General features: G+C 41.5%; 1 protein-coding gene across 1 annotated transcript; it reads right to left on the reverse strand.

The window, feature by feature from the left end:
- Positions 1 to 5,235: 5,235 nt before the first annotated feature.
- Positions 5,236 to 10,368, reverse strand: LOC103924120 (tripartite motif-containing protein 54-like). The gene is made up of 4 exons (XM_009332582.1): positions 10,195 to 10,368; positions 8,971 to 9,129; positions 7,148 to 7,309; positions 5,236 to 5,826 (listed from the first exon to the last, which is right to left on the reverse strand). Exons 1-4 carry the CDS (start codon positions 10,366 to 10,368, stop codon positions 5,236 to 5,238), a joined length of 1,086 nt encoding a protein of 361 aa, XP_009330857.1.
- Between the last annotated feature and the right edge of the window lie 1,027 nt (positions 10,369 to 11,395).

Raw genomic sequence — 11,395 nt, forward strand, 5'->3', positions numbered from 1 at the left:
CGGGGGCCAGCGGTGGCTGGCGTTTCCAGGACAGCCACTAGCCCCCCGTTCCCGTTAGCACCGTTACCCAGGGCTTTGGGTCCCTTTGGCCCTTCTGGCTGCTGCCGTGGTGTTTCTCATAAGCTGCTTAGACTGGAAACGGGTAACAAAATTTGTGAGTAGTGGTAACGCGTCTGTGCAAACGGTGGCCATCCGAACTGTTGTGTGGTGCCAAGTAGTGTGGCACCGCGCAAATCACAAACACCAGCTGCAGCCAGCGTCGGTGAACCGGCGTGGTCAACTGCAGCGTCTTTAGCAAGCTCTCCTGAGGGGGTGAGGAGTAACAGTTCCCGATAAATACGCTATATTGTACGTGCAGTTTTTATCCAGAGCTCTTGTTAGCCTCAGCATTGCAAGAGCGGCTTTTCTCCTTGGCGTTGGCAGCTTTTGTTGTCGTCGTGTTTTTGTAGTCTACTTAAGTAGATGGTTGAATGAGCAACAACTGGAGTTTTAATTGCTTTGTCGATAGCGTTCTCTGATAGATGATAATCTTGTTTAATTGGGGAGCAGCCACTGAAGTACTTTCTCTTTCTTCATCCTTCCCTGCAACGCCAATGGGCTCTTGAAGTAATGAGTCTGTACTGTTCCTTGCTGGGAAGAAGAGTCTCTTTTCTACCAGCCACCCTTGGAAGTGATTCCTGTTTTCAAGTTACTGGCCTCTGCAGTTGGATGAGAGAAACCTCCAGCTCGCTGTTGACGCTCTGTCGTGAATTGTGTATTTTTGGCAAAGTTTGTACTTTTCTCTCTGCCTCTGCATTTGGGTTTTATCCTGTTCTTCAGAAGCAGTATCTGACTTGCAAGTGTTATGTTAGCGTGTTGTTACTTGATTAAAATACCTTTTCTGGTTATATTCCTGGTCAATTTTTTTTTAATGTTTTGGAGATGCACGGGGGCTATAAGGCATATCAAAGTCTTTCAGAGCAGCACAAACTTCAGACACAGATCGTTGAGATAGAGATACCTTAAAAAAAGTGTGAACGCACAGAGTATTCTTGTCGGTCTGTTTTTTGTAAGTAAGCTTTTCTGTTTCCTTCTTTTGAGAAATTTTAGAAATAATGAAACTTTTGTGAGTTCTTAACAATCTTGTAAAGGTTTACAGCGTTTGAATGATGAAGTTCTTGTGTGTGTGGAGTCCTGTCTTCAGAAATAATGACTTTTATCACAAATGTGAGAAGGGAACATGGAGCCTTGTTTTTGGTGATGAGAGCAAAGAACAGATTAAACAGTGACCTGACGCCTGTCTGGATAAGGCAGACGTTTTGCATGTCGAACGAACTAAATCATGATGCCTCAACAGCTGAAAGGTGAACCCAAATGCAGTTTTCATCCTTGTGCACGTAAAACTTTGTCAAATGAATTCGGCCGGCTGCTAAATTACTTCCTAATCTTTACTTTCAGGTGTAATTTGACTCATTTTCTGATGAATATTGGAGCTACAGCCCGTGTTAAGGTGAGAAACTTTTGTCAGGTGTCTGCCAGGTACCACCGAGAAGCGCTTTGGTAGCTCCTGCACTTCCAGTGTAGGTCACAAGATGGGGTATGAGTACCGCGAAAGATGACTGTCCAAGTAACACGTTCAGCAGTGAAATACCATCTTACCATTGTATTTTGCTTAGGCACTGTAATAATTCTTGCTAGCACACAGACAGAATTTACCAGAAGTAGTAGTTATTAAATGTTATTTTTCAGGAGTCGTATTCAGAAAGGTTGTAAGAGGTATATGTAAATTCACATTTTTAGTAATTTACAGGTTGTGCTGTCTATAGTGAGGATTGCTGGAGGGCTGGATTTGCCGGAGGGGTAGAGTGCTGTAATAAGGAAGTCAATCCCAGCTATCAGATAAATGAGGAGGGATGCAGAAGCATTTTTCAAAAATGAAGTGTTCTATAGATGACACGTCTATTTTCAAAGCAGGAAATACTTACTGAGTGACAGTGCTCTTTTGGGCCTGCGCTTTGCCAGATGCACGCTGATTCATTGGTGGCCGTTGCTCATTATACTCATAATTGGGAAAGGACATTGTTTCTGGCTTGGAGAACAATTCTACAGTATGTCCAGTCAGGCACCAGAGAGTTGACGTGACAAATTTTTCTTCGGAAAGTGAATTGTTTTATCACTTTTTGCCTAACTTAAGTCTTGTATTTTAATAAGAAATGCCAGCCCATCTGTTTTACTGGAATGCACGTAGTTGTGGATTAGCAGGCCATTTTCAATAGCACTAATTATTTTAAAAGCAGATCAAGGGACATTGAAACTGTGTGACCTGAAATGCAATATCCTAGGAAGAGTCTTTGGTCGTGCAAAATAGTGCCAAAAAGTTCTGCTCACCTTACTCTGTATTTCTTTAGGACAGATAGGAATTGGGGAGTCTAAACCCTTTTCCTCATCTAAAGGTGGATCACAGCGTAGAACACGTTGAAAACAAACACTGTGGGCAAATGCAGTTGGTATCAGTACAGAAGAAAATAATTCAGATGTATAAACCACTTGTTATGATAAATCTGTCGAATAAAATTCTTTGAAAAAGGGGTGATGTAGAAAGCCCGAGTTCTCACCCGGACTGGTAGATGCAGTAAACGGGTGGTACCGTTGCCCCTGGCTGCTGCCGATTTCCTCGTGCCATACTTCAGCTTCGGCTGCACCAAGTGTGAAAGGTCAGAAATGACAGTGAAGTTATTCTGAGCATTGCTGAGCATTGCTTGACTGCAGCAGCAAGTGATTACAAGCTGTAACCTTAGCCACGTGAAGCTCAGGTTACCTTCTGAGCACAACGTTCATTACCATTAAACGGCACCTGAACAGCATCTTAGGGCAGCACCTTGGCAGGCTCTAAGTTAAGAAGCAAGATAAAATTCGTGGTTGGTCCCAGTTCTATTCATTCTGTGTAACGGTGAAAATGTCAGTACGTGTGTCTTTACAAATTATACAAAATTAGAAGATGGTCAAAATGGTAAAGATGAAAAAAGTGTGAAAAGACCTGGCAACGGTGGGACTGGAAGGAGTGTCTCAGCCTGGTGAATATGGAAGCGCATGGTCACATAGCAGTGGAACTGGTGAAACCTAGATTCCCGTTTTCTATTCAGTATGCTGAAAAATTGAGTCATAGTTTTTTAACCACTGAGTAATTTTACTGACTTACCTTTAAATGTTTTTCAATTTCATTGCATTTCGTGAAGGGGTAGACACCAGGATCAGGGATGGTATTCTATTTAGTATAGGTATTTATTTGTAATAACTGCTTTATGTACAGAAGGAGAATGTTAAGCTTATTACTTACTGTGCTAATTAAGCAGTCTGTGTACCCTGTTGGGAGCAAATGAGGATATTTTCTCATAATATTACGGTGAGAAGCACTACAATCCCGTAGAAAAATAGAGTGGTCCTGATCCTGCACTACCTGATCCTTGCAGGCAACTGGCTAAAGCCTTGAAACATGACTATTAAAATATATATCTGTCTTAATGCAAAACTGCCAGTGTTTACATTTTAATGAGGGTAACGAAAATTTTCCTGTTATTGCTCCTCCCTCCTCCTTCTGTTTGCTTCTGGGTTTGCCATTATCTAGTAATGTACAAGTGACAGCTGAAGCTTTTCTCACAATTAGGGCATTCCTATTTCTCCACCATTCCCATATGAGTCCTGTAATGTCAAAAAAAAAAAGTTTAAACTTATGTTGCACCCTCTTTTCACTGAGACTGCTAATAGAAAACCATCATGAAGCTTGTGGGAACTTAATCTCTTTGCACTTAGTTAAATTGGCTTGAAAGTGGTCGGTGGGTTCAGAAGGAATGAGAGGAAGAAGGATGGACACATACATGTACCTTGGAAACCAGACTAAAAGCATCATATGGAATTTGGTATGAGGACTGTGTCTCCCACTTCTTGCATTAAGCATGTGCAACAAGACAGGTTGAGAATAGAGTTGCTGGTGCATGTTATCTCAGAATCATCTTGAGAGTAGTTAGGACAGCAAGTTTGGGGTCGGTTTTGTGCGAAACAAGTCAGGGGTGCAATATCTGCTCTTTTTAGAATTGATTTTCGCGTTCCACCAGTATGCCTGTCATCCTGCTTTCACGTGGGGTACCAAGGAGCTGGGGGGAAACGACAGCTTTTGGCCCCAGTCTCGTCGGTGACCCTCATTAGCGACGTCTGTGTTCGCACGAGGAGGCTTGGTACCGAGAGGGGGCATGCGGGGCTGATCTATAAGCCTTCAGCATCAGGGCTTTGATCACTACCACCCCCAGGCCTGATCTGAAATGGTATTTTAAAAGGAAAGCCGCCTACATGTGGAACATAATAATCCCCCAGAATCCTATGGATCTCTTCTCACGTAGTACAAGGAGTACTCTTTGACGTGTCCTGTGTTTGTTAGATTTCCAAAAAGTTAGTTCTGATTCTACCGGAAGAGCCAAAAGAAAACGAAGCTGATAGCTTTTTAAGTTTTCCAAAGTTAAAATGTGCAGAGGTTGAGCAGACATTACCCTGAAAAGCAGAAATGCTTTTGTATTAATTAGCAAAGGAATGTAGAGAAATTATGTAAGGGAAAAAGTGGCAGGCAGGCTCTGTACCTCTCAAAAATTTAAAAGGTGCGCTCCTATGAATATATTGTTGACTGTTCTGGACAAATTATCAGGCAGATGACTAAATATGTGAAGTGTTGTAGCCTAGCATTTATCATTTTAAAATAAATTTAAATTATTTTGTAATTCCCTTAAATAAGTTATTAAACTAACCTTCGTACGTAGGTTTTTATGGAATTAACTGTGTGTGGTCATGGTTTAAGGCTCAAATTTAGTGCTTAGGACGTGAGTTACATTTCTCATAGAGAATAAACTTGAAGCTGTCAGGGTCGTAGGAAGGATTCACAGCACGTGCTGTACACAGGCTCCTTTTCCCCGACATCTCTAAATCCACCCTGGTGAGACAGCCTGTGTTACTCTGTCCTAGGCTACTCTTTTAGTGCCGGCTTCCCAACAGTTACTAATTTGTGTTGCTACAATAAAGCATGCAACAGAGCATATATACTAAATGCCTCTCATTCTGTTTACCTTTCAAGGTGCCTTTCAGTCGTTTGGTGGAATATATAGGCAGCACATATGGCTGGGAAAGTAAGGCTAAATGTCAGGAGATAGTGCTTTAATTTATCCTGTCAGCAAATCTGTAAAAGCTGATTTTTCACTAATGCTGGTGTCCGCATTAGTGCTGCAGTGCAGGGGGGCCTGCATTTTCAAAATTGTCTTGCTTGATGTCACTTGACTTCTCAAATTGTTGCAGTACTTCTTTGCAGAAGTGGTGATCGGGACTCTCATCTGAAAAAACAAAGGCGGGACATTCTGATTGACGTGTGTCGGATATGTCAGTGGTACTTGAAAGCATCTCCTCGCATGCAGTAGAGAGGTAATCCTTGATATTAATTCCTCTGATGAGCTCTTCAAAATACTGTTGCATTGAAATTTTATGCTTTGGTGGGTCCTGATATGAGCCTTTTCCTTCTAGCACTTTTTCTATCTTTTCCTTGAATTTTTTGTCCTCCTGTAGAAATTGTACAGAGTTTTCGTGCTGTTCCAGGAGGGTTTCCATTTGCTGATAAAGCTGTCCAGAAGCTTTGGCCTCGTTTGAGATTACCTGCAGTTTCTCCAGTTTTGTAGAATAGTCATGGTGTAACTTGGATTGCAGTTCAGCCATTCGGTACCATATGCCCTTCAGCAAACCCATTCCAACTGTGTCAATCATTACCTTGGTGTCTGTAGCATCAGCTGTTAGCTCATTAGTCAGCTTTTCAGTTTCCTGTGTGAAATAAATTAATGAAAAGTTATGTATTGCATCATAACCGTGTCTCCAAGTAGTGTTCAGGGTAGGTAAGTGCACTTTTAACTTTCAAAAAATACTTTATGTCAATACACATCATAGGCTGTGTACTTCCTACAATTTTGGCAGCTGTTAGTGCTCAAAGCCAAATGAAAATATAAATAATTGTAAACGCATTTTGAAACGTTTTGCTATTTTGTCTCTAGGTTAGCAAGTTACCTGAACTACAGGGTGCTTTTCACAATAGATCTCTTAAAATGTCTTTTCTTGGGAATGTGATTTGTTTTCTTTAGGAAGCTGTGGCAGCTGTGCGCTGTGCTCAAGCCTTCGTTGTGGAGGTAGCACCAAGGTGAGCAGAGGAGGGAACTAGCAGTCAGTTCACTAAGAGAAACTGTATAAATTGTTTGGGTTTGTAAGTTTTTTTTCGGGCGAGATGTGGCCTACTTGCTCTTCACGTACTGAGAATGAAAAGGCTACTGGTATTTCCGTAACCCTTTCACTAGGGGAGCTGGGAATAAAGCCGGGCTGCAGCTTTGCCAAGGTTAGTGCATCAGTGAAGTCACATGAGAGACAGCAGCACTCCTGGGAAATAGGATCCCCTGCCGATCAGCAAGGCGGGAGCGGAGTAGAGCGTTAACTGCACTGACCAGGACATGAGCATCTCCAGGTGATGTCTGCATGTCTTTCAAAGAATAAGCCATCTACTTTGAGACTTAGGAACTATTCAAACACACGATACCTTTGGATAAAGATAAAAGAGTAGTAAGGTGCCAATTTTTTCCATGCGCTCTTAAGTGCCTCCTTGCAAGCCCACTTATCTAGTAAAGACATTGGTCACAAGGTATTCTGCAGGAATATTTGTGCTCTGTACGTGTGTTACTGCGAGTATTTGGGATGGCAGATTGCATGTACTGCATGTTCTTTGCAGAGAACAGCAGTTAAAATTTGCAAGCCCACATCCAGTAATATGTCTTGGTATGTTTCTTCATCTACTTAATGAACATTAACAAATTTTGAAGACGTGAGAAAAGCTTTGGTATTCAAAACTCATGTTATAACTAGGTGAACAAAAGAGAAAGAGCCCGTTTGGCCAGGCCTATAATACAATCTAAGTAAGGATTAAAATATGTTCTTATTCTCTTCCTGCTAAGCCATTTTATCTTGTATATCCTAAGCCTCTCTTGAAAATCTACAAATTGACTGCCTCCTGTCAGAATCAAAATGCAGCTCTCTAATCTTCTGTCAGACATCCAGGGATCATGTGATTTTGTTAGTATCATCTCAGATGAGTCACTTGTACCTTCCTAGCTTCTTCAGATTTCTTGTGAACTAAGTGTAATTTTTTTATAAATGCTTTTTTTCTTGCGTTGTAAGCTTCTGATACTTTTGCAACATTGTGGTCCTCGTGTTTTCCAAAGAGTTTACAGATTGCACATATTGGCTCATCGTCAGTCAGGCACATCTGAGGGAGAAAAAATACACAAGGAGAGTTAGTAAGCAAAATAATCCAAGTAATTTGTTGGTCTGTCTGTTGTTAGATGCTGTTACAAGTGCCAAAACTGAGTGTTGCTGGTGAAGCTGCAGTGTTTGTCTTCCAAACCAAGATTGCTGTTATGCTGTGTTTGCTCTGTTGGCATTTGCAGTACATGATATGAATTTTGCCAAACCACGTGCCTTTTAGTTGCTGAGTAAAAAAAGTGTACTCCCTTCCTGTATGTCATGTGAATCTTGATATCAGATGGCATAGGGAAGTTTCACATTTGATATACCGTATTATTGGACCTTAGAGCACACACAGTATTTTGTATTTTGCATCTTGGTGATACGTGGTGCTAGATACCCTGCTGGGATGGGGGATGGTGGAAAGTGATGCGTAACTGCAGGTGAAGATACAGTCCTTACCCAGAAAACTTAAGAATGACGGGGGTAAGTGATATCTGCAGGAAGGATAAATACGTGTTTCTTCCTATATTTGTAATTTTGTTTCCATGTTAGTACAGTCACACACGCATACACACAAACTGAGATATTTTATAGGACGGAAAGAACTCTGATTTATGGCTCAGTTCAGGAAGTGCTTTTCGTGCCTGACTGATGAAGGCGCACATCTGTGTGGGACACAGTGAGCGATGGCTTCACTGGTGGAACAGGAGGAGATGCTGAAATAGCATTGTAAGACTGAAGAGCAGATCAGAAGGCAGATGTAGTTTTGTAAAAAATTCGTGAGCGTGTGAATCGAGGGGCTTGAGTGAGGTGCAGTGAAACGGGGAGCCAGGGGAAGAATTCAAAGAGGAGATGCAGTTTTCCAACACAAATGGACAATATGCATCCACGATGTGTCTAAAAAGTGATGCCTAATCACCATCTGTGGCACTGGGTCTTCCGGTCCATAGAATGAATGAAGGGCTTTTGTGTCTTTGAGCTATTTATGATTATTTTTGACATTGCTTTCTCTAGTAAGTGCTGGTGTAGGAATGGTAGTAGAATGATTGAACTCCTTGAGGAATGAGAGCTCGGGCCTCTCAGAGGATTGATTTCAATGGGACTACTCATGTGCTTACCTCTAGCCACGCTTCTGCGGCTTTTGCAGCTACCTTCATCAGTGGCTTATTGGGAAAGGGAGCATTCAGTATGAAGAGGGGAAGGAAACTCTGGTCCTTTTTAGTCATTTTAGCACAGTGCTTAGAAAAGTCAAAGAAGATACTTATCTTACACCACTTGGTCAGGTTTAATAGGAACAGTTTTAGTTCTGCTGTTACTCAGTCTGAAAGGCTGAGCTTGACTTTTAAAAAGGTTACTGTTCTTTTGAAGGTAGGTTATGAAGCTGCTTGCTAGTGGCTGCAGAAAGCCCCCTATTAGTGGGATGGATAAAAATATTCTGGGTAAGAAATCCTTATCAATATTCAGTATTATCTCATTTTTGTTATAATTTTGGAATAGATTTCTATATCTTTATATAATTTTTTATTAGAATAACTTTGCTGTATGTAAGGACCTTGTGAAGTATTGACCACCCACTAGGATTTTCAATAAAGAAATTTTGGACTTAGTGAGGACTTAGTACTTATAGGATAGAAAGCGTGCAGGTTACTAAAATGAAAAGGGACAGATAAAAATTCATACCAAATTCATGTTTTCTCCATGTTCTTCACAGATTTGGGACGACTGTCTTTTCTCCTGAGTACAGATTTTTTCAAGCTCATATTTAAATTTCTCCAGTATACTTTCAACTAGGCTATTTCGTAGCAGGCCGACAATTCCTCTGCCCCTCAAATAAATGACCTACAAAGGAAAAAAATAGTAAAATAGTTTGAGTAATACAGGAACGCTTTGTTTCTCTGGTAATTCAGTATAATGTAGGAAAAAATACATCATTTTTACTTAGTCGATATTTACATTAATAAGATTTAAACCATGGTGAAATATTGCAGAAGTACCTAGACAGCCAGTTCATTCAAACATGTATTTTGTAACCCGAAGGCTCTTGAGTATCACCTGCCCATATTTTGCCTGGGAGTATAGGGACTTTACCCTAAACCAACGGGAATTGCATTGTTTAGTCTGAGACACAGAATTTAGCAAATCAAGCAGAGAGATCTTATGGTTTCTGTTAACAGGTAAAAAGTGTATTTTTTTAAATATTCAGAGGCATGTCCTGAAGGCATTATGAGAATCCAGTCCTGAACCTTTTACTCCCTGAAGTCAGTAAATTTACTTGCATGCTAGACAGGAATATATAGATGTCTTCAGTTTTCACTGAATTAAGGTTTTGCCTCCATAAAGACTGTGAGAAGGTTTAAAATGCTATGTATTAGCATTTGGTGGCAGAATCTATCCCTAAGAAAAGCCTTCACAGTGGACTTGGCACTTACGGAAGTCTGTAAAATATGGATATTAAAATAAGTATGTTCCAAATTTCAAGAAAAGCTGCTGATTCACTTATGTAATAAACCTGCAACCTGTCGACCTGGGAAACAACGGTAAGGGAATATCTTGTTTAGTCAGAATCCTAGAAAATATCTGATTTAAAGAAGACCGCATTTAGCACTTGCACATTTTTCCTCCGGTAGGAATGCAAGGATTGTGAGGCGAGGTTTCAGTGCAGCAGTAGCGCGTTCAGGGACCAGGAAGGCAGATGCCACGCTATTAAAAACATGGGAGTGATTGCAAATAACCTGTTCCGTTCATTACAAAGATGACACGGCGTGTTACTCCTTGTAAGAACTGTTGTCCTCCAGTGAAGAGATGGGGCATACCTGCCACTTCAAATGAAAACAAAAGTCTCCTAACTACGAGATGCGGCATCTGCCCGGCTTCCACAGAGAGCGTAGGATCACCCCTCCTTACCTTCCTGCACAGGGGGCAGTGGAAAAACCCGTTGATGTGGTGACAGTTTTGGTGCTGCAGGATCTTCTCCAGGCATTGCTTACAGAAGTTGTGTGCGCAGGACAGGACCAGGACGGGGGGCGTGAACAGCTCCAGACACACGGGGCACGAAAGCGTCTGTCTCAAGGTTTCCATGGTGGTGGTTCACCACATGAGGAAGACCCTTTTCTGACAGCTGCCAGAGCAGCCCCTCTCCGCTGGCACCAGACTTCTAGAACCAGCCTGTCTCTGTCGTAACATCTCCATGGCAGCGGCAGTTCCCTTCTCTGAGATGCTGACAGTTTAATTGCATCTCCTGCATCTCTGATCCCACCCTGCACATGTGCAAAATCACTGTACTACAGCAGGACATTCTCCTTTCTGCTGGAACACCTCAGTCTCGATTTAAGTACGCTCTTGGGTGATTAACACTCAGAGATGTTGAAACAATCCAGCATCCGTTACTCTAATTAGAGGAGTTTTGCATCTCAACGCAAGGGAAGTTCCTTGTGGTGGTAAATCATTTTACTACCTGTAATTTTTCATTTAGAATTGCGTCTGTTGGTTTTGTTCACTCATTTCAATTCACATTTTCATTACCTTGTGCTGAAAGCTACTTCAAAAAGTCAGCCTACGCCTTGTTAGCAATATTCCTTTTGTTATCATTAGCGTCTTTAAAATGCATTTTTTAGAGAATGGAATAATTCAACAACATCGAAAGCTAATGTGGCATGTGTTTGAGGAACATTCAAGTAACTGCTTTCTGCCAGGTACTGAAATATATTAAAGGCCTCTGTGTCCACTGTTGAAAGTCTCCGACAGGCATAACCCCTTGCTGTCAGTAAGGCTTGTGTGTTTATCAAGACAGTAGCATTTGGCTCGCTGCTTTTAGACAGGGATATAGAAGCCACATAAGACATTCCTCATCTACTGTTAAATATATCGTGTGTTGTGCAGTAGCTAGGAAATTGGAGTTAAGAGATTAATGACTGAAAGAAATCAAGGTATCTGGACAAGTATAATCGTGAACAGGTGGATAATGGTGCGTGTACGCGCACACACTGATCAGACGTTGCCCTTTGGGGATGTTAATACCTGGTTGTCATAGCAACTGTGTTCCATCTTTTGTTATCTCCAGCCCACCCACAGCTATCTGTGGACATGATTGCAACTTTGGTTGGGG

The sequence above is a fragment of the Pygoscelis adeliae genome, unplaced genomic scaffold (assembly GCF_000699105.1).
Source record: "Pygoscelis adeliae isolate BGI_AS28 unplaced genomic scaffold, ASM69910v1 Scaffold349, whole genome shotgun sequence".
In the NCBI taxonomy this organism is placed as follows: Eukaryota; Metazoa; Chordata; class Aves; order Sphenisciformes; family Spheniscidae; genus Pygoscelis; species Pygoscelis adeliae.

What these genes read in the sequence shown, in the direction of transcription:
- LOC103924120 (XM_009332582.1), bottom strand. Translation starts at nt 10,368, where the DNA reads ATGGAAACCTTGAGACAGACGCTTTCGTGCCCCGTGTGTCTGGAGCTG. An exon ending in ATGGAGAAAACATGAATTTG is followed by an intron (nt 7,310 to 8,970) that starts GTATGAATTTTT and finishes TTTCTCCCTCAG; the next exon opens with ATGTGCCTGACTGACGATGA. An exon ending in AATCTGAAGAAGCTAGGAAG is followed by an intron (nt 5,827 to 7,147) that starts GTACAAGTGACT and finishes TATTTCACACAG; the next exon opens with GAAACTGAAAAGCTGACTAA.